Source organism: Lipomyces tetrasporus (genome assembly GCF_029532465.1).
Source record: "Lipomyces tetrasporus strain NRRL Y-64009 chromosome Unknown POJ06scaffold_5, whole genome shotgun sequence".
Classification (NCBI taxonomy): domain Eukaryota; kingdom Fungi; phylum Ascomycota; class Lipomycetes; order Lipomycetales; family Lipomycetaceae; genus Lipomyces; species Lipomyces tetrasporus.
This window is the reverse complement of record NW_026611600.1, coordinates 97,501-113,129: the sequence shown is the minus strand read 5'-3', so window position 1 is coordinate 113,129 and position 15,629 is coordinate 97,501. Positions and strand designations below refer to the sequence as shown.

Below are 15,629 nucleotides of genomic sequence, written 5' to 3'. Positions count from 1 at the left end.
GGTCGTGAGATCTCCACCATCAGCGGAATGGACGAGGACGAGTTGTCCCTTATCATGTCTAGCCGTTTTCGTCAGTCCGAGAGAATTGACTATCACCTCCTTAATGACGGCAGTGACGAAGAGGCAGGTCCTGAAGACCGGATCGTTAAGAAGTTGCGATTGAATTTATCAACTGAAGGCGTTGAGCCACTTACAGCTAATAATTCGGCTAGTCAGTGGATATCAATTTCCCCTGCTCCAACCGACTCTCAGACGTCTGACACCTGTCACGAAGAGACTTCGTCGGTAGAAGAACTGCCAGAATCTTCTGGTGTCTCGGGTGAGTCGTCAGCACATCTCGACAAGAACCAGAATCTCTCACTGTGGTCAAACTTCAGCGTCTCTGAGCTTCCCGGAAAGTTATGGTATCCGAAGCGAGGCAAGAAGGGACCAATCGTGGATTGTGAGATTCGATGCAAAATGTGTGCTTGGAAGACGACGGATTCCGCCCGAGCAACTTCCACCAGCAACATGAAACTTCACCTTGGCAAGCATGGCATCCCATTGAATGGCGGTGATGGCCATGGACGGGATGAAGGGGAACCGAAGCAGCAATCGCTTACTACGATGTTCAAGAAGAGTTTTAAGGATGATGTAGCGAAAAGATTAGAGCAGAATTTGGTACGTTGGATGGTCACGGATGATATGGCGTTCCTGGCAATTGAATCATCGTCATTCCAACAAATATTCAACGATATAGGTGTTTCACTTCCATTCCGTTGCCGGCAGACTGCAGCTAGTCGAATTGATGCGGAATTCAATTTATGTCGGGCTCAATTGGTTGATGACTTGGCGCTAACGTGTCAGAGTATTGCATTGTCGCTGGATGTTTGGACCAGCAAAAACTCGAAGGCTATGTTAGGTGTGATCGGACATTGGATGACGGCTGATTTTCAATATCGGGAACAAGTTCTTGAGTTTGCAGAAATATCTGGAGCACACACCGGGGAAAACATGGCCGATATGTTGCATAAGACCTTGGTCGAGCTCGGAATTGAGCGCAAGCTTCTCACTATTACGGCGGATAACGCATCAAATAACCAAACACTGGTGTCTGACCTATACTTGTTACAGGAACAGCTCTTAACAGATGATACAACTGGGCGTCCTGAGGAATTTCGCTTTCAAGGGACTGATAGCTATGTCAGGTGTCTGGTACATGTGCTGAATCTCATCGTCAGCGATATTCTATCTGCCTTGAGATCAGGAGATCGCAAATCGGCAGTCGATGCTTGCGATCTCCTGCAAACAAATCAAAACCTGGATATTGACTCGCATTCGGCATTGTCTAGACTTCGGATCATGGCTCTTTGGATAGCCCGCACGCCACAACGAAAGGAACAGTGGAAGGTTATGTGCAAAGCAAACGGATTGAAATCTAAATTCATCGAATATGACGTGGATACCAGATGGAATTCCACCCATAGAATGCTCCGGGACGCCATCGAAGCAAAGCAACAAATAAGAAGGTGGGTTGCACAGCAGCAATATCTTTCTCCTTTTAGTGCCCAAGATTGGCATCGTTTGCAACAAGTCGAGACTATTCTGCAAAAATTCGAAGAATTTACTTTGACCGTATCCAAGAGAGAACCTCAGATCAGCCTCGCGATCCCAATCTACTATGAATTGCACGATATGCTCAATGATGCTGCTTCCATGGAGGGAGAATTTTCTGAACTTGATGTTGATATTGCCCATGCTGTCAAGGCAGGCTTAAAAAAGTACCAAAAGTACTATAACTGTATGGATGGGGTAGACGCATATTATATAGCTCTCGTCCTTGATCCACGCTTCAAAGCTCTACTTTTGGAGAAAGAACTTGGAAAATCAACTGCCGCGAAAGTCATTACTCATCTGAAGGAGGTTCTACATCGACAGTACCCGCTAACAACAGACCCTGTGTCGGTTTCTGCAGACGAAAAAATAGTCACAGGGTACAGTATTGAAGCGCGAGTTCTGCAGAAATTGCAACCGCGACAACGCCGTGTATCTGATATTGACCGGTATTTCGACAATGAGGTAGTTGTGGTCAACGACGGAGTGACCATGGAAAGAGGTTGGCTTTTTGAATGGTGGCGAATGAATCAGGATGAATTCCCTAGAATGGCAGCCGCAGCAAGGGATTATTTGGCAATTCCTGCCTCTGAGGTGGCTGTCGAAAGACTCTTTAATACGGGAAGAGATCTTCTAGGTCTACGGAGGCATTCATTGAGTGCTGAGACAATGAGAAGATTGATGTTGTTGCGAGCAGTGTACAAGAGGGACCGGGCAGGGAAGCCGTGATTTTATGAAGTATGTCGTGTAAAATTGCTGTTACCTCAAACGAGCGAAACATTTACGAATATTACGAATAATTTGCGAATAAACACATTTTATTCGTATTCGCATTAGTAAGCAAGAATAATTGAATTATTCGTATTCGAATTACGAATAATTCGAATAATTCGAATATATTCGTTATTCGTTAACACCCCTAAATTCACCCATGACTACAAGCGCAAACTACATCTTGAAGTACACCGGAAGCGCAATTCAAAAAATGACGAGGCAGTGGATGAGTCGAGGATTGCACCACAACCTTAGAACCTAGGCCAATGCTTCCCTTGCATGATCAGCAAAACACCAGCGGCGGTACCGATCATCTCCTTACGCGAATTGATAAGCAAAGGTGGATTAAATCCTTTGAGCGATTAAGGGATGGATATACTAGCAGACATCCCGGCCAATCCCTTGCCACGGCAGTGATCACAGCCTCTGGGTGCCAGCTCGCACAGAAGAAAGGTGGTCACGTTGAATACATTTCGATCCGACCTGCTTAGTATCTAACAAAGTGGTAGCTTTTGGTCTCCAGCCAATGACTCGTTTTCTAACTGCGGCCAGTGAGGTTGATGTTTATACTTACCCTGCAAAGGTTACCACGCGGTCCACTTGTGTCATCAACCAGGCTGCATAAATCCAGATCTCCTGGTCGTTGAAGCACAGGCGGCAAATGAGAGTCGTAAGATCTGCTCGGGCAAGTCAATGTTAAGATCTCAATCAACGGCCGAGACTACAATCTAAAAGCCGAAGAATGCCCGCATTCCCCGCAGTGCATCATTAGACTTGAAGATCGCGCGGCCATAGAATTATAGACTTTTGCTAATTTCTCTTGCTAATTTTCTCTCGCTAATTTTTTTCTTACTGAACCCTGATATCTTCATTAATAGACAGTGTTGCAAACAGGGGCGACGACGTACTTCTAGTCAGTAGATTAGTTGAAGATCATCGGATTTTGTCAGCAAATTCTATTAAGTCGACCACTAACTTCGTTTTGTAAGGGAATCTGCCCCGAAAACTTGTAAACTGCTATTGTACAAGAATGAACGTGTACACCCTGACTCTATCCGACCCTTCCCCCGGGATGCTCCCATAGGACATAAACGATTTAATTCTTTATATTTGTCTATGTTATATCGAAGAAGCTCATCTCAGACCACCAGCAAGCAAGAGACTTTGTCCAGTCATATAACCCGTCCCGCACAGCATGCTCACCACATTCGCGCATTCCTGCGGCGTACCCAATCTTCCCACTGGGATGTTTTTTACATCGCCAGCCGTGCCCTCAACAAATTTCGCATCAGGAATCATTCCCGTGGCCCCAATCATCGCCGGCGCCACATCGTTAACAGTAATCCCATGCTGAGCCAGCTTGTTGGCCAGGTTTTTCATCATTCCTGTCACCCCAGCCTTGCTCGCTGCATAGTGGCAGCCATTGATCCCTCCTCCAGTGGCGGCAATAGAGGAAATGAAAATAATCCTCCCCCATCTCTGTGCTGTCATGTGCGGAACAGCAAGCTTTGAAAGAATAAATGAAGCTCGCAAGTTAATGGACACCGTATAATCAAACTCCTCGAGTGAAATGTCGATAATATCCGGTATTCTCTTCCCATAACCTGCATTTGAAATGAGGATATCCGGTCCCGGTTGATTGTGGGCGTCTTTAATCTCATCAAAGAGTCGTTGAATGTCTTCTGAACTTCCAATGTCGACTTTATGCGATGAAAGCCTGCGAGTTGCATCTTTCGATTGCAGCTCAGCGATAAGCTCATCAACCGCAGCTCGGTTCGAGGAATATGTCAGCGCCAGATGTGCTCCTTGGTGGAACAAATCGCGGGCACAGCCTGCTCCAATTCTGAATTCTGTCAGCCGTGTAATCATGGGGCGAAGGGAGAAATTACATACCCACCCGAAGCCCCAGTGATCAGGGCCAATCGACCTTTGATCTCGTTGTCGACAGACATGTTTCCAAACGGCTTGTCTTTTAGTGATATCGTCCAGCAGATGCAATGAGCAAACGATGTAGTGGTAGTGTGAAGAGTTCCAATATATATGCTGTAGAGCAGCCAAGCCTGTTAGGAACTGCCACCGGCTAACAATAACAGTTCGTCAACAGGTTTCACTAGCACACGGGACCGGTTGCAAAATCCGGTCGCACCGATGAACTGGACCCGGTTTCTGCACTGTGGGGGCTAATGGGACTTATCGAGCGAACCAAGTTGCGATTCGCTTCAACGTTTTCCAAGTACAACGATGCATAATACGTCGGACCAACAAAACGCCACCCACAAACCCCCACCAATCAGAAACTGCGGGTCGAACCGAGTGGTTGGAACTGGTTTCATGGAGTTGACCTCGAGGCAGAAGTCAGTCCCCCGAGACGGGAGTTTGGTATCTCCGAAGTCGGCCGCAGCCCGTAATTGGTGTCGGGTTTGCCCGATCTAGATAACCGAGCTATGTTATTTGAAAACTAGCAATAATATTTGATAATAATTACTTGGATTTGTGACACATCCAAACCGCCAACCATGGGCTTGCTCTAGGGATCGGCACGGGTACACGGACAACGGATATATCCGTGGATATCCGTTGCGGATACGGATACGGATAGAGATTAGAGAATACACGGATACGGATACGGATACGGATACGGATAAAGTAATATTGATTAGTCATATCCGTGGAATATCCAAGAGTTCACAAATAATGCGCAAACTAATAATGTTGGGAGAGTTTAACTGAGTTGCGAAATATTCGGCTGTATAGGAAACCGACGTCCAATGAATCCCGAGTTTGGTGCACCGGGTGGTTGTGAGCGGAGGGACGTTGGACTCAGAACATGAATTTGACTAGTAGCAACTGCTATGTACTGTCTGTTGCATTTCTACTATCTTAACTCCTATCCATAATTTTTCTGCAACACTTTCCATATCTTAACTCCTATCGTTTCCCGTCGCTTGTTCCGTTGTTGAGCTGCTCTGCTTTCGCCTATCCCTTGTTGGCCTTGTGATCCTGCGGCTCCGTGGGATAGTGTCATGTCAGGGGGGGTAATTTGTGCTCTAGCGCATTGGAACTTCACTTCCAACACTCAGGCACATTCGTATTCAGTGAGCGGAGGCGGAAGTGATAGAAGTCTAGACGGAGTGATTCAGTGGTGATGGGATGTCGTCCATCTTTAATGTCGGTTGTCGTGAGTGTGTGGTTGTAGACAATGGTTGGGATGATGAGGTTGATCATTATGAGGTATAGTGCTTCTATTGGTCGCCAATAGCTCGGTCAACCAGTTCATGCCCCCCGGACAATGAGCCAGCACTCGGTGCATGTAGGAGAATATGACTCCATTCCGAAGGATGCGTATTTGCAGGGGTTCACGCATTAAGGGCTTCTTTTCAAAGCAGTGACTGGATGAAAGCGCCACGTTTATTAAGTTATAAGTTAACAAAAAATTAATAAAGTGCTTTTAAATTTTAAATAACTACTTAACACATCAACTTATTTAGGAAAAATTATAGTAATCTTTCCTAACGCTACCAATTTGGTGGTATTTAATAGCAAAAATTACAGGCTCTGAGCTAACCTTCTGTGAAGCGAGCGTTGTAATCATTCATTATTGGCCGAAATTGAACCCGGTTATCTCACTAATGGAGAGTCGAGTGCCAGGGCCTAGATCAGTGCTAAGAATACGGCGTTGGTGCCTAACCCATCCAGGATGCTTATGCCATAGAGCATGTATTATGCGCATAATGCTGATCTGGTAGTTATAAAAGGACGGTTCTGTCCTCGCTACCAGATCAGTCAAGGAATATATTCTTGTACCAAAAAGGGCACCTTGATCCTCAAAGGAGCATGCTTCTCGATTGCTCAAACTGTCGCACATTGCACAAGCTTCTCTTGCATTACCGGACTTCAAAGCATGGAGTATGCCTTGTAGGATTAGATTGAGAATATGCGCTAAACAACGAACATAGCTGTCTAGGCCACGAAAGCTAACAGAGTCTCCATATTTTCTTTCAAGATTTTCATATAATGCTGAAATCATACTTTCATTATTGCTGGCGTTATCGCATGTGATGGTGATCAGTTTGCGCTCAAGCTCCCAATTCGCTGAGTGTTCCTTCTACCGCAGCCGCCAGGTTCTCTCCACTGTGTGATCCCTGAAGCTCTTTAAAGTCTAACACTTTCTCTCGATATTGTAAGTCTTCGGTAAGCCAGTGGCCAATAACTCTTAAAAGAGATTATTCTTGCTAGTCCACACGTCAAGAGAAAGTATTGTTCTGCATGTGTGCAATAACTCTTCTTTCAAGTTGGCACGCTGTGCGGCAAAGTCATCCACTAGCCTTTGGCGAAGAACGCCCCGGGAGATAAAAGGAAGCGTAATCCCCGGAATATCATGAAATATTTGGCGAAAAGCTGGCGATTCAATAGTCGTGAAAGGCTGCTTATCAGCTACTATCCACCGTAGAATATTCTTCTCCAAGAGTTTCTGGGGCGAGAGCTTCTCTCTCTGACCGATGTAGGCTAAGATAGAAGGCTTTGGTTTCTTTGCTGGGTCTGGCCGTCCCTGACCTCAATAGAGTGTCTCTTTCGAAGGTGCTCTACCATATTGCTCTGTCTCTTTGAATCAGTAGTCTTCCAACTTCATGGCTGTCCAGTTTTCTCGTCCAATACTGAACAACGAATCTCGCGATCGATCGTCTTCCGTATGTTTTTTTTTTGAGAATCCATGGCCGGTTAACCTCAGTCATATCAAAGTCGTCCCAACACTGCCAGCTCTTAGATTCAGACTTTGAAGGCCCAATATGTCGAGAAGACTGAGGCTGACATGTCATGGCATCATCTGGAATCTCTTGTGAAGACTCAGCTTCTGAGATTGACTCAGAGGGAAAGATCTCAGAATCGGGAATAGGGTTGGGGGTTTACCTCGCGTTTCCATAGTGTCCATTTGGTCCAGTCCAGTTTGATATAAGAACAGGTCAAACTTGAGGCGCGCATACGTCCAATAATGCTAATCTAGAAAGCGGAAGATAAAGATGAGTATCTTGTGATATATTCGATGGGAGAGGAGCTAGAAACATGTCCCCTTTATACTCGTCTCCTCTGGCTGCTATCAGTATGTACATATTCCACAGTCCTACTAGGGAGACTACATTACATTACTCTCGAACCAGGTACAATTAACACTGACAACTCGCCCTTAGCAAATCGCTCATGTCGCCGACCATATCACATATCACCAAATCCAGAGATCCAATCAACTACATCAACTACATATTTTTTGTCTGTGTAGAGTAAGTGTATATTAATAAGCGAGACTTGAATGTAGTGTATCAACGGACACCTCAAATGTAGATGGTGTAAGTGTAGTTGACTTCAGTGTATGGGGTGACCCACTATGACTGTCACCGTCCCCTCATTAGAAGCCTACCTAAGATTTTATGCCAATTTTGAAGTCGTCTTGAGTAAAAATACCTTACTACCATGTAGGCTGCCTCTCTGCTGTTTTCCCTTGAACAATTTAAATCATTTCTTCAGCAGCCAGTTCTTGCGCCTTACCAATAAGCCATGATAGCTCCCGTCTTCTGAACTCGTCATCATTGAGGTGCATGCTCTCAAGCTGTTTTTTCTCCTCCATGATTGAAAGGAACAAAGGATTTAGGTCATTGGTAATACCAGCACGAAACCATGACTTCAACACTTGACACATCCCTATTGTTCGCGCCTGAAGGTTACTGCGTTGAGGGACAACCATCTGCCCTGAGGCTGAGAACAGTCTTTCACACTCGGCAGACATGGATTGTATCGTGAGAAAGTCGAGAGCCATTCGAGAGAGCCGAGGGTATTGAAAGCGCTTCTCATGCCAATAAGCTATTGGATCACGAACAAACTTGTCGTCGTTGCGGTGAGTTGCTTGCCATTTTTGGAACTCGTCGTCGGCAAAGGGATCATCGTCTAGACCCTCTGCTTGATCGATTCTGATCTGTTCGTAATGCTCTTCGAAGGCGTTGTAATAATACTTTTGTCGTTTTGCATCAGGCTCATCGTCCGAGATCACCTCGAGATCTCGATATCTCTCGTCCCATACTTGCTGAACCATCATTTTGCAGTTCTGATCCAATCAGGATGACGCGACCATGACTGTTCGAATTACCCCCATATATACGCTGGATGAAGCGCAACGGCAGCATAATATATCGGTGTTTCGTCGAGAATGGTGTAGTACTTCTCTAGCTTCTCCCAGGCCAAATTGATACCAATCCTGAACTGTTCAGGGTCAGGGAAGTCCTTTGCCATCTCCTTATATTTCTACAACTTGCCGAGCAAGAATTCAAACCCATTGACCACATCCCAAATGTTTCCATAAGGGCCGGTATATCCCGTCCTGCGCTTTCTGATCAAGCCATCGCCTTCCAGTCTTGACTGCATCTTCGTAGTACCCGAGAATCGTTGCAAAATGTTGGAGAACAGACCAATCGTTGGCAGTAAGTTGGTTCTTGCTTCTGAGGATTCGGGGACAAACTGCCGACTTCTTCAACTGGCCAGTTCTTTTCGATGTATTCTCCTCCTCCCATTGACTTCGGTGCTTGGTGACGAGCATTTGGAAGTAAGTTCGAAGCTTCAAAGCACGGCGGATCATATAGAGCTGGGAAAGCCAACGAGTGTCATTATCAAGGACTACCGAGAGCAATTTTTTCAAGCGCATTTTCAGATCATCGGACCTGGATATATCATACTGCTGGAGTTCCTTCAACAAGGATGTCAGCCTGTCTGCTCGATGAATATCAAGGACAAAGTTATGAAGCTTCCCAACTGGTCCCTTCTGTCGCCAAAGTTCGTATTCGGCTTCAGAAAGCGCTTCTGCACCAGAGAGTTGGTCTTCGAACGCGTCCGTATTGTTACCGAACAGCAGCGCCTTCGCAGATAGATTGACGGTATGGCCGAAGCAGCGCCCCCGTCTTTGAGCGCCATCTAGGGCTGCTCCGAATACGAATATTCGCAGTAATCGGCATTATTCGTATTCGTTATTCGCAAGTCCCAACCGCTGCCAATAATATTCGCAATTTTATTCGCAAATCCTGAGCAGTGCGAATAATATTCGTAATTTATTCGGCGAATAATATTCGTTACTCGCCGAATATTCGCATCTAATCACGTGCTCAGGGGATGCCCCCTAATAATAAATTTAATTCACAGTTTCAAGAGCCAATGTGGGTTCTTACAGCCTTCCAGCTCAATGTGATGTAAGGAGTAAATTGATAGCGAGCTGCGCACTTTTCTTGCTCTGTGACCTAGTGAGAGGTTGCTTTTACCAGGTACATATTACAGTGCGTCAGTCTTGCGTTTTGTAGTTTGCGTCTTTCGTTTTGCGGTTTATGCCTCCACCTTTCATTTGCTTGTCGTTTTGTGCCTTAATGGCTTTGCTTCTTCTTGTGTTGGAACCGTAATAAACTATGAGCACTTTAAGGTTTCAGGGGTTGCGAATAACGAATATTCGGCGAATAATATTCGCAATTTTATTCGTTGCGCGGACATCCTGCGAATAATATTCGTTATTCGTTATTCGCAACGCAAAATGGTGCGAATAATTATTCGCCGAATAATATTCGCAAATGCGAATATTCAAAGCAGCCCTAGCGCCATCGAAGCCGAGCTCTGTGCCAATAACCTGGAGTGCAGCATCGTTATTGCTAGCATTGTCAAGTGTGAAATACCCAATTTTGTCCTTAATGCCAAAGACTTCGAAGACCTGGAGGACCTCTTTTGCAATGCAAGTCCCCAAATGTCTGCCAGTTTCAGGTAATCCCAGAATGACTTTGTGTGGCTTATTGTTTTCATCCCTGAAGAAGCAAGCGATGCCATATACAGAGTGTCGATTCCGTGCCCTCCATCCATCAAAGGCAACGTGTAGTAACCTGGGGCTTTCTTGAAGGGTTTCGATAACGCGTGCCTTATGTTTCTCGAACTCCGAGTTGATCAGCGTGCGAACTGTAGTATCAGAGATATGGGCGTCTGTAATCCGAACTGCTGGGTTCAAGTATTCAAAGATATCTCGCAGTCTCTGGTGTCCAGAAACACTAAAGGGTTGAATCGTAACGACTATCCATTCGATCAGAAGCCGTCGGAAGTGGTTTCGATCGAATCCACGTATGATTGAGTTCGCAATTGCCTGTTCCCGAGGCTTCGAAGGATCGAGCTTAAAAGCATCCACAATTGATCTCAGTCTCTTGCTCCCTGGCTTCTTCTCAGCCTTCTGCTGTAACCCTGACTTCGTCTTGCTATCCGGCGCAGATATTCCATGATCTCTATATAGATGATTCAAGGAATTCTGAAGGCCGACAGCAACAAAGCTCTTAGGTTTGGGGTCGTTCTTCTGAATACACCGCTTGCAAACCCATCTGCGCTCGTCGTGACGTTGTATGTCGTACCCATATTCCCAAGCCCACGAGTAATTATCTTTGCTTCTTTCTGACCACACCCAGCCTGGAAAATGGCGCCAAAGACGCGTCTCGAAATGATCGGGATCAGGGGGCGGTGTTGAGGATGCAGTGGATGCAGTCGATGAGGATAGAGAAGAATCGGGCGACGAAAGTTCGGAGAGCTCGGAGTCATCTGACAGATCGTCGACAGAGATTGGAACTGGTTCTGGGGAGCTCGCAGCACTCATAATGACGGAAAGCTACCAAGTCACAGCACAGAGAAGAAGGTCGGTCGAATGTTATTATAGTTGGCCTGAAAATGAAGTTAGAAGATGGATATGGAATGGTGGTGCCAGTAAGAGCGAAATGACAATTACCGATTAATGGACCGTGACGCGATAGCAGAAGATCCAAGGTAACATACCTTGTTTACAGAACAAATTGAGTGGGGATAGGGTTATCTACGAACATTTACTAACAATCTGTCCTACTGTGGGCACACCCATCAACCTTGAAATTTCCCAATTTTACCAACTTCATCAGAGCCTTATCTTATCGCGAACAAATATGTTGAAAAAACAACTGTATCCTCTTCTTAGGTAGTAAAGTGTATGCTCTGTAGTTTGCATCAAGGCAACGGCAGATCACTCTAGTGATCTCTACGTCATGATACTTGACACTAGTGATAGTGAGCTGACGGGCTGGATATCACTATGTGAGTGCGGGCACAGGATATAGTCGTGTGATTAGAGCCGTATCGACTATCCTTATTTGAGTTTAGTGTACCCCTGACTCAGGTACACATTTACCGCACCATCGTTCCTCAGGCGACGGCCTGTACACGATGATCAAGATGATTCGCTAGAGACCACCAGCACAGTGATGCCGTGCGGGGCCATGGGGACGGAATATGATATATGATGCATATCACATTCTGCAATAGAGCCGTAGGCTAGTAGATCCCTACTCTAGAGAGAGTAGTCAATGACTGTATTTTCTTACGTACTATTATATTCACTAGTACATGCAAATCTTTACTTCTTAAAGATTAGTTACAGAAAAATACTGAACATGTACATAAATAGTCCTAGTCAATCCTCTTGGAGACGCAACTAAGGTGAACAACCTATAGCGATCTCCAACAACCCCTTCTCTTGTCCTTCCACAAGCGCACTCATTTTCTCAGGTTATGAGCCCTGCCTCTGAAATGACTTCCCAAATGACTTCTTCCTCTGGTACCCTCGTCGGTGCCGGACACAAAGCTGGCTTCTATGGAGACTTCCCGAAGTTGAAAGGCGAGGACAACTATTTGTCCTGGAAGCAGAACATGCTTCTGCATTTGCGTGCCTTTCAGCTCGACGGTTGTAACGGCGCGGGACTAGGCGGGACTGGACTAAGACAAGACGAGACTAGACGGGACTGGACTGGACAAGATCGTAGACAAGAATGTATTCCTTAATACAAGACTTCTTGCTTGACCTGACAGCGAGGACAAACCCCTCCATTTATATTCTGTCAGGCGCCTACTGGATTATGTACACGCAAAGAACCCGCAACAAACCAAGACAACAAACCAAGACAACAAACCAACAAGCAAACGACCAACAAAAGAACACGCAACACAACGAAGGCCCACAGCCAACAAACGAAAACCCCAACACCAACGTATTGCCGATCCTCCGCGCAGCCCCAGCCGCACGAGCCGCTCATTGGCGTTCCTGACAACGGTGCTCTCTCATATGAAGGCCTGCCGGAAAGCTTCTCTGAAGCTGAACGCCTAAAAAATAGCAATGCCCTGTCGGCATTGCTGGTTAATATGGAAGCTTCATATCAGAAGCTCTATATGAACAAGACGAAGGCAAAGGAAGTATGGACAGGACTTGAAAAGCAGTTTGCACTCCTCTGGTCGGGTTCCAAGCCGAAACTGATGTGCAAGCTATACTCTTGCAAGATGAAAGATGGCACCTCTCTCGAGGACCATCTTCAACATATGACTCACCTTAGAGATCAACTTGCAGTGGTCCGCATGGACATTGATGAGTCCATGTTTATTGAGGTCTTTCTTTGTTCACTCACTGTGTTTTACAATGATGCTCTTCCGTCCTTGTTGACTGCTGTCGACATGACAATCGATAAGATGTTCTCGACTCTTACCCACTTCCGCATGCAACGCCAGGTAACAAACGTTACTGATGCTGCATATTCCGCACAAACGAATGTGCCTAAGACTTCCTCTGAAACTGGCTACATGTCAGGAACGCCAATGAGCGGCTCGTGCGGCTGGGGCTGCGCGGAGGATCGGCAATACGTTGGTGTTGGGGTTTCGTTTGTTGGCTGTGGGCCTTCGTTGTGTTGCGTGTTCTTTTGTTGGTCGTTTGCTTGTTGGTTTGTTGTCTTGGTTTGTTGCGTGTTCTTTTGTTGGTCGTTTGCTTGTGATGCAATGTGTTGCGCTGGTAATGGATGAGAGAAGTGGTTGTTGGAATGTTAGCTGTTAGGTTGTTAGACCTTATTGCGATTCCAAGAGGGATTGAGGTGGACTGTCCCATATTTGAAATTTCGGACACAGATTAGTATACAGAACCACCCCCCTTGAACCATGTCCGAAAAGTCCTGCGGCAATGCGGCTCATTAGTATGGGAATTCGGACATTCGGACACGGTTCAGCCCCCTGAACGCCAGCTTACATCTATAGGCAACAAACGTTACTGATGCTGCATATTCCGCACAAACGAATGTGCCTAAGACTTCCTCTGAAACTGGCTATAAGTCCGGCAACAAGAAGAAGTTCAAGGCCAGAAAGTTTTCTGGGAATGGCGTTAGCAAGGAAAAACCAAAGTGTTCGCATTGTGGCAAGAGGAACCACGAGGCCAAAGATTGCCGTGTGCGCAAGTACCAGCTTAGGCAGGTACAGCTTATGCAGCAGCAGCAGCAGAAAGTCAACAGTGCTGACGTTGACTCCACGATCGTTGAGTATCTGGAGCAAGGTGGTGCGTCTGCCTTTGCTGCCAAGTGTAAGGGTTGACGGAAATTGCACTATATGTTACGTGGAGCTGGATGGCTTGTAACGATATATTTTAGAATATTATCAATGAGGACTCGGACGGGGAACGAGCGTTTCTTATTACTCCTCCCTCGGCCCGGTCCGAGCCTCTACAACCAATAAGCACTAAATAATTACAAAACAAATAAGCAAAACTTTTCGTATCCGCGGACGACGTGTCGGCCTCGAGTCGGTGGAGCCTAGGTGGGGCCTCGGTGGGGCCTCGGTGGGGCGCCAAGCGCCGAGACAGGAACGAAGGTACGAAACCTCAGGAGCGGTTCCTGACAATATGACTACTGGCAGGATCAACCAGATAACTACCTTCTGACGAGCTCCCCACCAACCAGTACAGTCGAACGGATCACTCGCCATCTCAAGAGACCTACTCTAGAGGCGACGCCGGAGCGCCGTCTCCTTCAGCCTGGAAGTTAACTTAATCGTCGAAGAATTAAACGTCCCAAACTATTGCCAAGCCAAAAAGCCACTCGAATCGCGGGAGAGAAACTACAACACTACCAGTGAGAGCTCTCAAGCCGGATACGACAGCAGCATAGCTGACAAAAGCCTTAACTAGAACGCAATTCATTACTTTCGGTCGAAACGCACCGAGATGCGAATCTCAGAAAGCAATCCTATAGCCTTCTTTAGAATTTTCCAAGTAGTGTCCGCCAAACATCGGCACTAACCAAATAGCGCTTAGTTTAACACAACTACCTAGCTAGAGAGTTACCAATTAGCTCAGTTCACATCATACTTAAATGACGGCTACCGAGCCAGGTTGACCCTCAACTAAATTTTGGTGAATAATACTTGCAATTTGCTAGTAATCCACAAAATCCAGCACTACCTAATCGCCAGGCAATTAGGATTATTCGGGATCAAATCAGTAATTGCTAGGCACGAAGCCCCGCATCACCAGATTGTTTTCCCTTATAGACTAGCAGTCCGAGCTGAACGATCTCTAATCAACCGCACCAGACTCTTTCCACCAATCTACATGGCTACAACATATAGAAAAACTGATAAAACGAGAAGCTGTACTGCCGGAATCACTCGCAAAGAATAACTCGACGACGCATACATCGACGTCGGACGCCTTGCGCGCCCTCCCTCTTTTACTTCTCATTTTGTATCTTCAGTTCTCTTCTCATGAAGGGTGCCACTGGTGGGTGTAGACACCCTCCCAACGGCCACAGCACAAAAGGATTATTTTCTGCCAAAATACAATTATGGCCCACCATATAAGTCAACGACAGATATAGGCATGTCTTAGTACTTTAAGGGCTGGAAAATAAGTGTCATTAGCCTGCTTGGCCATTTTCATTCCGGCATGGGGGTTCTTGTGAAAGAGAAGGGGGGTGTGGGGGAGTTCGTGGGTAGGGGGTCCGGCGGCCCCGCTCCCAATTTCAACCGAGCCCATGCCATCTCGCCAGCTGGCCACGGCCACTTAATGACTTTCCTTCCCCAGTGAGCAAGACATTCCTTAGCGGTGTCCGAAATTCGCACCAGTGACTGAGAGTACAACGCAATTTCTGCTCGAGTGGCCACGATTTTTTTGCACAACTACCCAACACCAAGTGACGAAGGAATGTCTTAGACCATGCAACCACCAATCCGGTGGTTCTGAAAACACAACTGCTTATTCCGCAACGCCGAGCTTACTTTAGCGACGTCTAATGTGGTAAAGGAAACGAAAATTGTCAGGGCAATTTAAATTGCGCAGTTTTGGTATGAAACATCTTCAGAATTTCTTTCCGACCAAAAATCTCAGGTCAGACATAATAGTTGTTCCTGTGCGTGTCTAAGGCTGAAATAAATCC

General features: G+C 46.2%; 3 protein-coding genes across 3 annotated transcripts; all 3 read right to left on the bottom strand.

The window, feature by feature from the left end:
• Nucleotides 1-3,256: 3,256 nt before the first annotated feature.
• On the bottom strand, nt 3,257-4,635 carry POJ06DRAFT_252075 (uncharacterized protein). The gene is made up of 2 exons (XM_056187479.1): nt 4,261-4,635; nt 3,257-4,210 (listed from the first exon to the last, which is right to left on the bottom strand). Exons 1-2 carry the CDS (start codon nt 4,317-4,319, stop codon nt 3,502-3,504), a joined length of 768 nt encoding a protein of 255 aa, XP_056043664.1. The 5' UTR covers nt 4,320-4,635; the 3' UTR covers nt 3,257-3,501.
• Nucleotides 4,636-6,611: 1,976 nt separating this feature from the next.
• Nucleotides 6,612-7,347, bottom strand: POJ06DRAFT_281345 (uncharacterized protein; the record flags this gene model as incomplete). The annotated part of the gene is made up of 4 exons (XM_056189942.1): nt 6,612-6,646; nt 6,667-6,916; nt 7,092-7,244; nt 7,276-7,347. The coding sequence occupies 4 exons, from the start codon at nt 7,345-7,347 to the stop codon at nt 6,612-6,614; spliced, it is 510 nt and encodes a 169-aa protein (XP_056043663.1).
• A 4,806-nt stretch (nt 7,348-12,153) lies between these two features.
• On the bottom strand, nt 12,154-12,493 carry POJ06DRAFT_252062 (uncharacterized protein; the record flags this gene model as incomplete). The annotated part of the gene is made up of 1 exon (XM_056187478.1): nt 12,154-12,493. A coding segment is annotated over exon 1 (187 nt), but the record flags the coding sequence as incomplete, so codon positions are not given.
• Between the last annotated feature and the right edge of the window lie 3,136 nt (nt 12,494-15,629).